This window comes from Martes martes (genome assembly GCF_963455335.1).
Source record: "Martes martes genome assembly, chromosome: 4".
Lineage (NCBI taxonomy): Eukaryota > Metazoa > Chordata > Mammalia > Carnivora > Mustelidae > Martes > Martes martes.
The window spans coordinates 172,851,518-172,868,314 of record NC_137891.1 but is presented as its reverse complement, the minus strand read 5'-3'; the positions used below and the strand labels follow the sequence as shown (position 1 = coordinate 172,868,314).

At 39.3% G+C, this 16,797-nt stretch overlaps 1 protein-coding gene across 1 annotated transcript in view; it reads left to right on the top strand.

Annotated features, from left to right (window-relative positions):
- The window catches only part of MACO1 (macoilin 1), a 60,715-nt gene that overhangs the window by 5,868 nt on the left and 38,050 nt on the right, over positions 1-16,797 (top strand). Inside the window, exons 2-5 of the mRNA XM_080803156.1 lie at positions 7,202-7,343; positions 8,709-8,835; positions 14,168-14,291; positions 15,644-15,822. Of these exons, the coding sequence (XP_080659282.1) occupies positions 7,202-7,343; positions 8,709-8,835; positions 14,168-14,291; positions 15,644-15,822 (572 nt within the window). The remainder of the gene's footprint in view (positions 1-7,201; positions 7,344-8,708; positions 8,836-14,167; positions 14,292-15,643; positions 15,823-16,797) is intronic.

The window sequence follows — 16,797 nt, the reverse complement described above, 5'->3', positions numbered from 1 at the left end:
TTTTATCATTTGTGTATTCTGAAACCTATAAAGGAACTCTTTGTAATATTCCTGCAACTTTTCTTTAAGTCCAAAGTTATTTCAAAATGAAGAGTTAAAAAAAATAAAAGTAACACATACTTGTTATGAACGAATTAACACGATAGTATCTTAGTGCGTAATGCAACACAGACCTTAGTACTCCTGCTCTGGGGTGATGACTGTTATATAATTTTTAAGTATAATTTTTTTTTTCTATATAAGCAAACGTGTATTTCTTCCTTAACAAAAATAGGGTTCCATCTCACATACAAGTTTCTTGGCTTTTCTCCTCGCTTAATCTCTTTTCCTTTTTTTCCCATGGAAATATATTCATTTATGTTTTTTAGCAGCAGCACAGCATTCCACGTAGAATTCACTTCTCTGTGGTCTCCAGACTCCCATTCCTGTGCTCTTTCAACAGTGCCCCGCAGCCTCTCAGTTCCTGGTTCCTCAGGTTTCTTTCCTATGGAAGGGTAATAACTACCCTGCCTATTTCACAGTTGTAAGACTAAAATGAGATAATTAATATGAAAGCATTTGGGAAAATTACACATGTGATGTAAGCGTAAGGTGTGATTAGGTAGATGATTACTACTGCTAAAGGTACGAGGTGTAATCCTGTGGGTTGTTCCCTCTCTCCTCACGTGCTTCCAGCACTAGCCTCTGAACCTCACAGAGTCCATACTGTCGAAAGTGGTATGGTTTTTATTTTTTTAATATTTTAAAGATTTTTTTAAATTTATTTATTTGATAGAGATCACAAGTAGGCAGAGAGGCAGGCGGGGACGGGGGCAGGCTCCCCAATGAGCAGAGAGCCTGATGCGGGGGGCTTGATCCCAGGACCCTGAGATCATGACCTGAGGTGAAGGCAGAGGTTTAACCTACTGAGCCACACAGGCGCCCCTGTTTTTTGTTTTTTTTTTTTTGGATGGAAGTGTTTTTGAAGCAGAATTTGTAAAACTCTTGAGTTCTCCAATTGTGTTAAGTTACAGTACCTGTCCTTGGTATGTCTGCAGTCTGTCTAGTCCTTTGCAAAAACACTAAAGCACATAATTCTTTTTTATAATATTTATTTATTTATGTTTTATTTTTATTTATTTTTAAAAGATTTTATTTATTTATTTGACAGAGAGAGAGAGATCACAAGTAGGCAGAGAGGCACGCAGAGAGGGAGGGGGAAGAAGGCTCCCTGCGGAGTGGAGAGCCATATGCGGGGCTCGATCTCAGGACCCTGAGATCATGACTCCAGCCAAAGGCAGAGGCTTAAGCCACTGAGCCACCCAGGCGTCCCTATTTATTTATATTAGAGAGAGAGCATGTGCGTAGGAGAGGGGGTGGTTGGGAAGGTTAGAGGGAGAGAGAATCCCAAGCAGTCTTCTCGCTGAGACCAACAAGAGGCTCTGTCTCACAACCGCGGGCTCACAACCCCTGCGGAAAGCATGGGTCAGTCGCTTCACTGACTGCGCCACCCAGGCGCCCCACCACACCATTCTTAAAAGCTTTTTTAAGAGATTTCTATTCTAGGTTTTCTTTATTCTTTCTAAATTGGGCATTTTTTACACTAGATTTGTCATTGCAGTGGCGGTGTGTGTGTGCGTGTGTGTGTAATTGATACTCGAAAGGTTCTCTTGGCAGTCTGCAAGAGGCTAGAACAGAAAAGGGAAATAAGGAGTAGCTTGGGTCTTCTCAGGCATCCTCCTGTCTGGATTGCACACCAGGAGGCAGGTGCAGCAGGATGAGGCCATTTTACCTCGCTGCCGTGCACAGCCTTCTCTAGTCCGCCATCTCTCAAGTTAGTTTTGTCTCGACCTCTTTCCGCTCTTGGTTTATATGGGTTATCTATCAATATTTGCTGTATTCAAAATTAAGGTGGACACATTTTAAATAATTACAAGCTGATGTAAAAGTAATAAATTCATGAGAAGAGTGGTGTGGCTTTACATTTTTGCACATTTCTTTAATATTAGGCTTACTAGAAGACACTTCGAGAACCCTCACTGTAGGCCGAGCCAGTCAGTGACAGGCAGGCCAAACGGAGTGATAGTTTGGTGCGCAGAGCAGGGCTGATTAGATTCATTTCTTCCTACTGAAGACCAGAACAGACTGGGAGCAGGTTCATGGTGATCTTTGGAGCAGAACCTGTGTTTGTTTCCTTTGTCGTTGTTGCATTGTTCAGATACCCTTCCCAGTCATCTGTGCATGATCTCTCCGTCTACCTTCATTTCAAGTGTGTACTTTGGGAAAGGCCTTGCTGTCAATCCTAAACACTCTTGTGCATTGCAGGTCATTCATTCAACAAATATTTGTTGAGTTTTTGTGGTGTGCAGGGTGTTCTGCTGGGCACTGAGGATAAAGCAGGGAACAAAGTAGGCAGCTCTTTTGTTCTTGTGGACTGTACATTTAAACAGTTAATTAAATAAAATACTATTTATTTATAACTGTGATTAAATGTTCTTACGGTACAGGATGTTATGAGCATATAATAGGGTAACAGTCTTCACTAACCAGTCTTTACTCAGGGAGGCTTTTTTAAATGAAGTCATGTTTGTGTGTTGTGTGCTGAAGGATGAGTGCAGTAATAGAAGTGCTTCGTTTGGTTAAATTGTACTTAGGTGGGGATCTTGTCATCTTGTCTGTGACTCAGAAAGAAAAGTAAGAAAATGGAAGAATCAACCCTGAACAGTGATCTCAGTTGAGGGAAGGAACGCTGAGGGTTGTTTTCTTTCTGAGACATTGTGGAATTCAGTGGAAGTTCCATGACAATGAGAAGCTTATACCAAGAGCCAGTACTTCTCAAGTTTTAATGTACACACAAATGGTCTAGGGGTCTGGTGAAAATGGAGGCTTAGATGAAATAGGTCTGGAATGGGTCCTGAAATAGCTGTTGTTGTTCTGAAAAGCTCACAGTGATGCTGATGATGCTGGTCCGTGGACCACACTTGGAGTAGCAGGACGATGATTACACATAATCAGATTTCAGTAGGAATATCAGCTGGACAAGAGGCTGGATGAATATTCTAGAAGTGGGGTGGAGTAGGAAGAGGTATTTGATAACAGAGAAGACAGCAGTTTGGTGTGAGAAGTATCATGCTACATACAGAAAGACGAAAGCAATTCACAGTTGCTATTAAAGAGAAGACAGGAAAGCTGGGGATTGAGATAGATGGCCACCAGCACAGCCAGTGAAATCTTCTACAGAGGCATTTCTGTGGTGAGGACCAAGTGAACTAAATGGCCATTAGTCTGCCTAGGGAAAAGGTCAGGTGCTGAGGATTGATGGCCACACCATGGTAATTATGTGGGCTCCAGAAAGTGATCTAAATGACAGCAGCTAGTGGTACTAGAGAGAAGGTGCACTTTACTCGGAAAAAGAAAAATGTTTAGTACTACTTCTCATTAATCGTAGATAATTAATATTGCCCAATAGATTCAGGTTAAAAGTGGTTGTAAATGGCAAGGGTAGGAATAGAATGAGGGAGGGGAAAGAATCTTATGGTTAATAACCACTTTGAAAGAATCACCACCATTAAGACTAATCATTGCACATGTCTCTTCTTAATTTCACCGGCATCGGAAACAGAACCTTGTAAGACCATCAAGAGACATTATTGGTCTGCCCTGGTTTCATTATATTATTATGGAAAGTGTCTTTTCATTGTAGTTATGCTTTAAGTTTTTGTTCAAGATATTTTATAGTTATTCATAAATGCATTTGGGTCAAAGAAAGTAACATCAAGTTATGGACCATGTTGTGAATGGTATGTCTAAAAATACTTTATGTTTAATCACATTCTCTTCATAGTTTAAAAGAAGTATTTTAGAATGCTATAATGGCTTAAAACCTCTTTCTCTTCCCACTAGAATGTCATCTCTTTGGATTTGGTCAAATCTTATGACCTTCAGAACATGGAAGGAAAGGAATTAGGGTTTATACACTGTTAAGCAGTCATTTTAGATTACTGGTCTTTCAACTTTTTTTTGCATGTACCTATAGAAGGATAATAAGCATAATTTACTGATGCAGGGGACTAAGTGAATACAGAATCAGGCAACTGTCTTTTTTTTTTTTTTTAAGATTTTATTTATTTGACAGACAGAGATCACAAGTAGGCAGAGAAGCAGGCAGAGAGGGAGACGAGGAAGCAGGGTTCCTGCTAAGCAGAGAGCCCAATGCAGGGCTGGATGCCAGGACCCCGGGATCATGACCTGAGCCAAAGGCAGAGGCTTTAACCCATTGAACCACCCAGGCGCCCCCAGGCAACTGTCTTAAACTTTCTAAAACCTTGAAGGCAGAAATTAATCAGTAGAATTCAGTACGAGTCCTAAAGTAAAATCAACTTTTTTTAAACATGAGTAAAGAATTATTTGTTTTATATATATTTATTCATTTATTTATTTATTTTGTTTTATATATATTTTAAAGTGTGGTCAAACACATAATGTAAAATTCAGCGTCTTAACCACTTTTAAGTGTACAGTTCAGTAAAATATGTATATTCACATGATTGTGCAACTAAGCTCTAGAACTCTTTTTGGAAAATTGTGAAATATAATTTGTTCATTAGATTGCCTCTTGATTTTTAGAGGCAGGCCCACCTAAAAGGGGAGGCTGAGGAAAGTTGAGGCTATGGCATATGGTTGTGAAAGGTCAAGTTTCCTTAGATATCTGTGCTTCTAAACTGTGACTCAGTAAGAGCTGGGTGTCAAGGAACATGAAAGTATGAAAGCAGTTTTGTTTTGTTTTGTTTTTTAAAGAAATGAAATACAGAAAAAGGAACTCTCTTGAAGTCACATACTTGAAAAAGAATAGTCATTGTTACAAAGATGATCATTTCTGTATTGCCTTCAGTTTAAATGACTTGGTTACTAAAAAGTATTCAACAGGCTGTCATTCTTTGGATAATGCTCTCTAAATAGTGCAACAGAATGTTGCCTGCTAGACTGGGATCCTGCCGTGCCTTGGGAGCGTTGGGAACAGTTGGTAGCGCTCTACTTTGTCCACCTGGGGAGTGGGGATGACCACACAAGGTGATGTCCTCACCGCATCTCAGTCACCTCCTCCGGAGGCAGCCCCGTGGGAAAAAGTGTTCAGTCGGGGAGGTCAAAACATTTCCACGTGTGCCATTTCTTAAATGCCTCAAAAACAGGGATTAGAGGCTATTATCACTTCTTTAAAACCTAGAAACAGTTCTAGAGACAAGGAAAAACCTCTCAGTTTGAAAGCTAAGCAGCTTGGAAATCGAGTTTGAAATTAGATTTGTGTTCTTGAATGCCTATGTGACTCAGTTGTTCTTTCTAGTAAGAAACGCCTTGCTCTCCACTGGATCAGTGATGGATTCTTAATGGGGGAGAATGAGGGCTCCATCTTTGTCTGACTAATGAGTCTAGTGAGTTGGGACTTGGAATACAAGACTGTTTTCTTCTGATTTGCCTTGGGTGCCTTGATTGTATAGCAAACCTCTTAATCGAAACTTATTATCAAGCCCTAAGAAGTTCTATCAAGAGTTAGTATTAGAGGGGCGCCTGGGTGGTTCAGTGGGTTGGGCCTCTGCCTTCAGCTCAGGTCGTGGTCTCGGGGTCCTGGGATCGGGCCCCGCATTGGGCTCTCTGCTCGGCGGGGAGCCTGCTTCCCCCTCTCTCTCTTCCTGCCTCTCTGCCTACTTGTGATCTTTCTCTCTCTGTTGAATAAGGGAATGGAATCTTTAAAAAAAAAAAAAAGAGTTAGTATTAGAAACTGCCCCTAATTGCAAATAATGTCTCATTATGCTACTGTATCATTGAGGGTCATACGGGTCTGTTCTTTTTTTTTTTTTTTTTTAAAGATTTTATTTATTTATTTGACACAGAGAGAGATCACAAGTAAGCAGAGAGGCAGGCAGAGATAGAGGGGGAAGCAGGTTCCCTGCTGAGCAGAGAGCCCGATGCGGGGCTCGATCCCAGGACCCTGGGATCATGACCTGAGCTGAAGGCAGAGGCTTTAACCCACTGAGCCACCCAGGCGCCCCCATACGGGTCCGTTCTTGACATCTTTTTACCCTTGTGGCTTTAGAGGGCACAGAAAGAATCCTTAGTGCTGGGTCTTGCTTTTGTTGTCTGCCGCCCACCAAGTTTATCAATTTTTTTGTAGCTTATTTTGATATACTTAACCATGATTTATTAAAGCCTTGATTTTGTTGTTGGTGGTGTATATTCAAACAGCTAATGTAATCACATCAGTATTAGAATGTTTGTATTACAAAGCAGCATACAAGGCTCTGGCCCAAATCAAAGTGAATTTTAGGTATTTCCAGTCTATATCTAAGAAAACCTTTTTTTATTTTTTAATGCCTAAACTTAATCTGCTCCACAATTGACTGGGTTAAGGACATAGAATTAGGGGTTTATTAATCTGAAGGCTTCTATTTATCTATTGTACAACTCATGAACTAGAAGAATGGACTTTGAGATTTTAATCCATGGCCTTACCTTGTTTTGAGCTACCTGCTTGGTGTATCAAAGTCTTCTACTTAACGTAAATCCAGAGAGAGCTGGAAGCACACATTTACATCTTAGCTAGAGCAAGGCTGGGGTACTTAGGATTGTTTCCTTTAATGTACATTTTGTGTTCTCACAACCCATGGTAGTAATTGGCAACTGCTCCCTAAGTTAGTTTCTGTTTGCGGAAGTCATTTGGTTTTTGTTTGGTTAATGCAGGTGAATGCTACATGGAAAGGCAAGAGGAGAAAAGAGGGAAAAAAACCAGAATCCTTCAAGCACATAGGGATGTGCATCAAGAATTTCAAAGACTCTTCACACAGATGTAGTGGGGAGGGAAATAGCAAATTCGAAGCTTTTCAACCGTGACATTTTCTTCTAATGAAGAAGAGCTGGAAAGCTGTAATTTTGGGACTGTTGCAGTATTTTAAATCAGACACTTAGTACATTTTAAAGTAGTGGTGAAATGTAAAATTTCTTTCCATCTTAAATAGAATTAAGCATTTGTGGTCATCATCTTACTTTGATAGTTGTGGGTCTCAGTGTGAAAGCCAGAGCTTCTAAAATTTAGGTGGCTTACAGAAACATCTCTATCTGTTTTCATGGTATATGAAGATATTTTTGGTCTCTTAACGAAAACTGCATTTTCTTTTTCTAGTCCTTCGCCAGTGACCTTGAATTAATTCTTTATTTTTATGCTTTGCAGTACATTTTTATACCTGAAATTCCTGGTAGTGTGGGCGCTTGTCCTCCTGGCAGATTTTGTCCTGGAGTTCAGATTTGAATACCTGTGGCCATTTTGGCTTTTCATCAGGAGCGTCTATGATTCCTTCAGATACCAGGGACTGGTATGTTTATTAATACATTTTTCAAGTGTAAGGGATTTAATTTTCTAAGAAAATCTTCAGTAGCTGGTGATTAAAAAACAAACTGTGATCAAATCATTATACACCCCCTCCCCATCTCTACCATTCCAGTGAAAAGAAGGGGAGGGCCAAAGACCTTGGGAGGGAAACAGAGTAGTGAAGGAAGCAATAATTACCCAGTCCTACTCTGAAGTATTTCTGGAGCCTTATCACTGTGTCAGTGATTGGGTTAGAGTTAGAGCAGTGGTTCTCAAACTTTGTGGTCTCGGAGCCCCGTTAAAGTCTTAAAAACTCCTGAGGATTTCAAGGAGCTTTTATTTATCTGGGTTAGATCTCTCCATATTAACTATATTAGAAATCAAAACTGAAAACAAATTTAAATGTTTATTCACTTAAAAATTATAAGCTTATTGCATGTTAATGAAAATTACATTTTTGTGAAAAATAACTGTGTTTTTCAAAACAAAAAAATTAGGAGATTGACCACATTTTTGCAAATGTCTTTAATGTCTGGCTTAATGGAAGGCAGCTGCATTTTCATATCTGCCTCTGAACTCAGTGGATTGCAAAATCACACATCATGTATCTTCTCGAAAAAGCCACCTTAGTCCCGAGTGAATGAACATGAAAAAGGCAGATAACATCTTAATATTGTTATGAAAATGGTGTTGACCTGGAAGACCCACTGAAAGGATCTCAGAGACTCTCCTGCTGCCCCTGGGAATCCCCAGACTATGTTTTGAAAACTACTGGGTTAGAGCAAGGGCACAGGCCTAGGCTTGTTCCCTTGGTTGACCTCTAGTTCTCTTATGTTCCATGGCTACACCTTAAACCTGGAACTCTTCTACTCAGAAATCCAGAGCCTCAAAAAGATAGCTTCGGGCTCCTGGCCTCTTGGGCAATACCCAATGGTGTGTCCAGAGAAAGGCTGCATTATTAAAATCCTTAACATCAGCCTAATTCTTACTGTCATGATTCACTTGTGCTCCAACAGCCTGTTCTTTAAGAATGAGGCTCTTTAGGAATGTTTTAGGAGGAGAGAGGAGGCTTTTCTGTTAAAGTTCTAGTTGTTCTAGGTAACCCACCTGGGGAGTCCAAATGAACTCACTGCGACCCAACCTCAGCCTGTCCTGGTCCAGTTCTTCATGACTGAGGACATAAATAGGATTACTTTTTAATATTGAATTAACCTCTGTTTTTTACATGGAGGGTTTTAAATGTTTACACTTGCTCTATAGTTCTCTCATGGCAGTTTCAGAGATTTTGTCCAACATGCTTTTAATAATCTGTTTGAAAATAACAAGTTCTAAGATGTGTTTTTAATTTTGTTTTGTTTTTTTCCTTTAGGCCTTCTCAGTATTTTTTGTTTGTGTAGCATTCACATCAAATATAATATGTCTGCTGTTCATCCCCATACAATGGCTTTTTTTTGCTGCTAGCACATATGTATGGGTTCAGTACGTATGGCACACAGGTAAGTCTTAATGGCTTCTCAGATGGATAGAAATCTTAGATTCAAACTTTTTTAATGTAGTGATTTCCTTGAATACATTATTTAGAGTTGAGTTTAATGTGGACCTTTTTTAAAAAGATTTATTTATTTATTTATTTTTGTATGTGTGTGCATGAGAGAGAGAGAGAGAGAGAGAAAGGGCATGTGCGCAGTTGACGGGGGGGGGGGGGAGGGACTGAGGGAGAAGCAGGCTCCCCGCTGAGCAGGGAGCCCAATGCAGGACTCGATCCCAGGACCCTGGGATCATGACCTGAGCTGAAGGCAGATGCTTAACTGACTGAGCCACCCAGGTGACCATGTGGGCATTTTTAAGTGGCCTTTTTCTAATAGATGATGCCTCTAAAATATATTTTATATTTTTTTCATTATTGAATGAAAAGTTTAAGCCTTTATGATTTTACATCTCAATTGTAAACATTTCAGTAACCAGTTCTCATTATGAAAATACTCTTTTTGTTTTCTTTTTTTTTTTTTTTTTTTTTAAGTTGAAGTGATTTCTATTTAGGTAGACTCCGAGACAGCCATGTTCCACATAGAAAAAAATGTTCCTGGAGTTTCAGCTTTGAAAGGAATGTTTGAGGTCATTTAGTTGAACCCTTATTTGGTATAAGAATCCCCACAGCATCCCTGACACGTAGTGGTTTAGTCTCTGATTGAAAGGCTACAGTGACAGGGAACTCAGTTTTCAGGGCTGCTGTAATAGAAAGTTCTTCCTCATACTGAGCCAGAATTTTCCTCCTTAACACTTTTGACCCAGTACCTCTTGACTGTTTGGGGGGGGCTTGTTTATCTCGTAGAGGATGTAAGGAGGCTTTCCCCCACAAGTATAGGGAAGTATACAGAACTTTTCCTTCAGATTCAAGGGGTCACCAGATCATCCCCTCAAGCTCCAACATTGCGTCCCTACATTAGAGCCACACCAAAGGAGTGTGGTTTGCCATCCATGGTTAACATTTCTGTAGAGATTTAAAGCACTGTCCTATCCTCTCAGGCCCTCTTGTCTGTATGCACATCTCTGGTTTCATCAGCTTTGACTTGTATGTTATTTGAAAGACTTTCACCATCCTGATCTCCCTAGTTCTTAATGGTTCTCTTCACCAAATGCACTGTTTCTGGTATGTTCTGACTGGAGTAGAGCCATACAGTCCTCTCCCTTCTTCCTAAAGCTGTACTTCTACTGTCTCAAACCAAGATGAGATGAGATGTTTTCATAGCTCCAGTCCACTGTGAAAGCCTGAGTGGGACGCACGGGGACGTGCGGACTGGCTCTCAGAGTGTTAGGCTTCTTTGCAAAGCTGCATGAAACTTGATGCTTAGGCCCGGATGCAGCCTGTAGGATTGACCACTGAGGGAGTTTCAGCTCATAAAAGCTCTCTGGAGCAGCATTCGTCCTCTTCTCAAAGGTGCTGAAAGGCTGATGTTGGCCCATGTAGAAGGCACAGGTCAGCTCTGTTATTTGAAGTACCCACTGTGAGCATGGGTTTCTCCCTCTTTAGCACGCTCTCATCTGACTTGATTTATAAGCTAACACAACAGTTTCTAAGCCTGCTTTCCTCTAATTAAAGTGATTTTTTCATACTTTAATTTTTCCTTGTATTTTCTTGTTCTGGGTCTTAGTTTCAAGTGAGTTGCCATCTACACTTGTCATTCTGTTTAGGTCTCAGTTTCTTCTTCTCCTTCTTTTTTTTAAAGATTTATTAATTTATTTGGGGGGGAGGGGCAAGAGGGAGAGAAAGAATCTCTAGGAGACTCGACCCTGAGATCGTGACCTGAGCCCAAATCGAGAGTCAGCCACCTAACCTTCTAAGCCACGCAGGCACCCCATCAGTTTCTTCTTTGTCATAAGAAGGTGGAATTATCTAGATAGTGTCTAGGGGAACCTTCCAGCTCAACAATCCATGACTCTGATGAACTATAATGATTTCCTAAATTACTTTAATAATGTCTTAGTAGTTTGGAAAAAACAACTCCTATAACTATTAACAGAACCTATTGGGAATGAGTTCAGTGGGTGACCCACAGGGCAGCAGTGAAGCTAATATCATGAGTGATACTGGCCTCTCTTTAGCCCTAGGCTCAGAAATGTTGGAATAGCTAAGTTGTGAAGTATGCTTTAATTTGGAATGATTAGTGCTCAAATAAATGATTAGCGCTCAAATAAACAAAACAAAGCAAACTTTATGTTCTTACTGGGCCGGACAGATATAAGTACATTTTATAAAATCTGGGATTAATTTCTCTTACCACTTGTTAAAATTTAAAATTCGTAAGTTTATTAGGAATCGCTGATGAAATTATTTATTATGAAAAAAAGAATGATTATATCATAAACTTCCTTACCATTAAGAGGGAAAAAAACAGAATACGAAACCATATGTACAACATATGACTCACTTGCTTAAAAATATTTTCAACATGATTTGATTATTTGATAAATGTAGAAATACAGGTATTTTGTCTAAAAATTTGTTTTTTTCTGTAATGTGCTTATGTATATGATAGCTTTGGAAATTAATATAGGGAGTTAGAGAATATAAATTTTTGAAAATGCATTTTGAAATGAATTTGAAAATGCCTTATCCTAGGGGCTGCTGTTTGTCTTTGTACACTGTGAAAATGCCCCTTTTTTTGTATGTTAAATCTGTAAGAATGGTTGAGGCCATTTGCTGCCTTCACAGAGCTTTTACCATTTTCTATACTACAGGGATTAGGTCTAAGGGGACTTAAGTTCTCCTTAGGAGCAGACCCAGTATTATCTCTGTGAACTTGGACCCAATTTGCATAAACTCTGGGCCTTACTTTACTCTTCACTATGATAAGGAGGTTGGACCAAAGTTCTTCTTTGTAATTCCAAGATACTGTGGTTTTTCTTTTGTTTCATCCCAAAGATCCTTAGTAAAAAGCCATTTAGTTCTTCAGATTACTGATTTCCCTCCCCTAACTCCCTGTTCTCTCTTCTATAACTCAATTGCCTTAAATAGTCTCAGAGGAGCTCTTTCCACAGTTACTGGACCTCATGCTTATGTCGTCCATCTACATTTAAAAAAAAAAAATCCCATTATTAATCTTGTCCTGGCACAGACAGACCTAGCCTACAGATTTTGATTCTAAAAATCAATGGAAATTACCTCATTATTTTTATCTTATTTATTCTATATTGCAAGTTGCTTTTTCCTCCCTTGAAAATTGTTTTTATTTTTATTTTTTAAGATTTTATTTATTTGTCAGAGAAAAAGAGACAGAGAACATGCACAAGCAGGGGAGTGGCAGGCAGAGAGAGAAGCAGGCTCCTTGATGAGCCCGGAGCCTGATGGAGGGCTGGATCCCAGGACTCTGGGATCATGACCTGAGCTGAAGGCAGACAGTTAATCGATTGAGCCACCTAGGCACTCACAAAAATTGTTTTTAATTATAAAAGAAATGTAAGCTTATAGTTAAGAATAAAAAATTTCTAGAACAGGGGTGCCTGGGTAGCTCAGATGGTTTAGCATCTGCCTTTGGCTGTGGTCATGATCTCTAGGTCCTGGCATTGAGCCCCTTGTCTGTCCATCTGTCTGGCTCCCAGCTCAGTGGGGAGGCTGCTTCTCCCTCTCCCTCTGCCTCTCCCCCTGCTTGTGCTCTTTCTCTCTCTCTCACTCACATGAATAAATAAGATCTTTAAAAAAAAAAAGTTGTAGAACAGAAGTTAAATGTCAGAAACATTTCTTTGTGTAATAACTCATTCTCCGGAATTTATTTTATTTTACATATCATGTTACTACAGATCATTCTTTGAAAAGCTGCATCATATTTCAGTATACAGACTTATCATAAACAGTTCTCTGTTGATACACATTTAAAAAGATTCTACATTTTTTGCTATTAGAAATAATAATATAGGGGCACCTGGGTGGCTCAGTGGGTTAAAGCCTCGGCCTTCCGCTCAGGTCATGATCCCAGGGTCCTGGGGTCGAGCCCCACATCGGGCTCTCTGCTCAGCGGGGAGCCTGCTTCCTCCTCTCTCTCTCTCTCTCTCTCTGCCTGCCTCTCTGCCTGCTTGTGATCTCTGTCAAATAAAAAAAAAAAAATTTAAAAAAAAAAGAAAGAAAGAAAGAAGTTGGTACAAAAAAAACATAATAATAATATAGTGAGTATTCTTATACATTTATTCCAGGGCTTTTTTTTTTTTTTTCTGTAGAGTAGATTCCCAGAATTAGAATTTCTGGGTCAAATGTATAAGATTTTAAATTTAATTATACTGACAAACTGCCTTCTTAAGAATGTTGCCCCACTTTATATTTTTGCCAAGTATTTGAGAATGAGCCCTTTGCCTTACCCTCCCTGTATTACCTGTCTTTTAAATTTTTGCTTTATCTGATAGGCTAAAAAAATGGAATCTCTTTTTTGAAACATTTGTATCTCCCTAATCAGTAGTGAAGTTGGACATCTTTTCATATGTTTTCAGCCATCTGTATTTTTCTTTTATAATTTGCAAATTCTTTTCTTCAGTTGCCTTTTTATTTGTAGGAGCTCTTTGTATGGTTGGGCTATGACTCCTTTCTTTTACATATTGTAAATATTTTTTGCCAGATGTTTGTCTTTTATTTTTGTCTGTGATTCCATTGCTTCTTTTGTCAGATAGAAGTTTTCAGTTTGGATCATACTCCTTTTTTTTTTTTTTTTTTTTTTAGATATGTTTATTTATTTTTGGAGAATGAGCTAGAGTGTGGGGAGCAGGGGAGAGGGAGAGGGAGAGACAATCTCATCAGACTCTGTGCTGAGTGCAGAGCCCGACATGGGGTTTGATCTCTCGCCCTGAGATCATGACCTGAGCCAAACTCAGCGTTGGACACTTAACTGACTGAGCCACCCAGGTGCCCCTGGATCATACTGTTTTTTAATTAGTTTGAAAGTCTTAATGAAAGTTACTGTAGTTGAGAGAACAAAGTGGTGGTTGCCAGAGGGAAGAAGCATAGGGGAAGGGGCAACATGGGTGAACGGGAGTGGGAGGTACAGGATTCCAGTGATGGAATGAATGTCGCGGGAGTAGAAGGCACAGCATAGGGAATATAGCCAATGATATTGTAATAGGCTTGTGTGATGACAGATGGTAAGTACACTTGTGGTGAGCACAACATAACATATAGAGAAGTTGAATCACTATGTTGTACACATGTAACTGATGTAACATCGTGTGTCAGCCATACTCAAAAAGTAAGAAAGCTACCGTAGTTGAACTTGTCTCCAAAACAGCCCATCTGTTATGTTAGTTTAACGTATCACTGATGCTTGTCTCTCTACTGCTTTCCCACAGAAAGGGGAGTATGTTTGCCCACAGTGTCCCTCTGGATACTCTTTGTTTATATTGAAGCAGCAATTAGATTTAAAGATCTCAAAAATTTTCATGTAGACCTTTGTCGTCCATTTGCTGCTCACTGGTGAGTATTATGTATGTTCTTAATCTGTAAGTCTGTTCAGTGCGTTCAGTGTAGAATGGTAAGTTCAATTGTAAGTTTTTTCTTAGAGCTTTTACAAGAACCCAGAAGACAACATAACATAGTGGTAAAGAGCGCGAGCCCTCTGTTCAGGCAGATGAGTGTTTTGAACCCCAGCTCCTTCCCCTAACAGCATTGTTGCCTCAGACCTGTCACCCTCTCTAAGCCTTAGCTCTCTCACCCGCGTATTAGGAACCTATCTTGTGGGGTCATGGGAAAGAGGAAATGAGGGGATATATGTAAAATATGTAACTTAATTTCAAGCACAAAGGTGTCTGATAATGTTATCTATTTTTATTATAATCAGATAACGATTCTAAAATGCCTCGATGAAATGTATGGCTATTTCATGACGCTTAAATGAACTGACTTAATTTTTGCTAATATTTATGGCAGAAACCAGAATAAATAGAATCAACTAAAAAGATACAGTTTCTATTATTTTAAAGTCTTTTCACAGGCAAGTGAATTAAATAACTTGGTCAATAAAACTTGTCACTTTAAATTTATAGTGGGATCGCATTTGGGCTAATTATAATTTATAAGTTTGAATGTTAATGAAGCTTACTATGAGTTTTGACAGGGTTGCAGAGGCTTTGAAATGGTATTAGACAGACTGATGAGTTGAATGAAAATATTTCAACTTTTTATCCCAGAGGTTAGAGTTATAAGTGCAGCTGGTTTAACTTGGGAGTATAAAACAAATATTGGCACTGATAATATCAATACTTATTTAAGTAACTCTTGAATTTATGTATGACAGGATTTATGAACTGATTTTTCAGGAACAGCTAGTTGACAATACCCCTCAGGCAGCAAGAATAAAGTAGTCACCTGAATTTGACCCTGGCTATGGTATTAAAAATGAACACGTGTCCCTTTTGATTTTCTAACACTTACAGTGTTCACTTATGCCCAATCATAAAATCTCTGCCCTGTTCTTAAAAGCATACAGATGCCCAAGTTCTAATAATGCACAAGGGAGTTTGCTGTTAATCAAAGGCATTAGCCAGTATATCCAGCAGTCACTGGGTTAAGTTCTTGAGCTGGTTTGAAGAATGCCAGAGTCTGGTGGGCAGCCTCTAATGGTCTAGCAGTCCTTCTGCTCCCTGTGTGCCGGCTGCCTCTCATTTCCACAGCAGACATCCCATATATGTCTGTGTTTACTAAGTGCTCTAATACCATCGTCATTTAGAATTTCTTTCTTTATTTCAGTCCTAGGTGTCCTCATGTGCTTGATGCATGTGTTGTTTGTTTTTTACTGGCGATAACTGGCTAGATTTTCTTCTTTCTAGTATTGGGTACCCTGTGGTGACTTTGGGCTTTGGCTTCAAAAGTTATGTAAGCTACAAAATGCGATTACGGAAGCAGAAGGAAGTGCAAAAAGAGAACGAATTTTACATGCAGCTTCTTCAACAAGCTCTCCCCCCAGAGCAACAGATGCTACAGAAGCAGGAAAAAGAGGCCGAGGAAGGTAGGTCTTTACCCTGAAGTTGTGTTGGCTTAGTATATGAGTCATTATTTTGTCTATCAGTAGAATTTTTTTTTCCCCTGGCAAAGTTGGTAGGACTTTGGAAAATGACCAAGGATTTTCCTGTTTTCTAGTGTTCCCTTTCAGGGCCATTGCTTTGTTTGGTCATGAAGTAACAGGGTGTGGGGGTTAACTACCTAGTGTCCGAAGACCATGTGCTTTTACTATGTTTATTTTAATAGCTTATTTTATATTTTAATATTTTATCTGTTATAAATATTTTAAAATATTTATTCACAGTAGCAATGTATATGTATAACTCTGTGAGCTTGTAATTGAGGCAGGCCAAAAACCAAAGTAGAAGCAAGATCGAGAGGTAGAAACAATTGTTTTATAAGTTAAAATTCTTCTGAATGGAGCAGAGGTGGGTAGGTCTCATTCTAAGTGGTTCATATGATGCAAGGTGGATCTTAAAGTGAGCTTTTTCTAACAGGATCTCTCTAATGGGCATAGATCCAATTCAGCAGATGGATTGACAGCAGGATCAGTTTTCTTTGATTTGAGGGTTGGAAGTTTAGAGTCATGTTTTTAGTTGGTATATACCAAACTCTTACTCTCTGGATGGTGCAAAAATACCTCTTCAAGTAGACTTGGACAAACTGGAGTGTGTAGACCTCATACAGAAAATTCTTGTCGAGTGGTCTAATAAATGACACAGACTTCTTATTACCTTAATGCTCGATCAAGAAAAGGATAATGCCCTCTATCCTACATCACACCTCTTCTTTCATGTAATCGCTGTCTTTTCAGTAAAGTTATTAACAGTTTGGTTAGCATCTCTTAAAATACGGCCTCTTAAGAGTCTGACCGGCCTGTGTCCTCTTCATCCCAGTGATAGGCAAGTTGGATTTGACTGATAAGTATGATTTAATTACAAAATCCTAATCTTCTTTTCAAGGCCAGAGCTATAACAGCTTG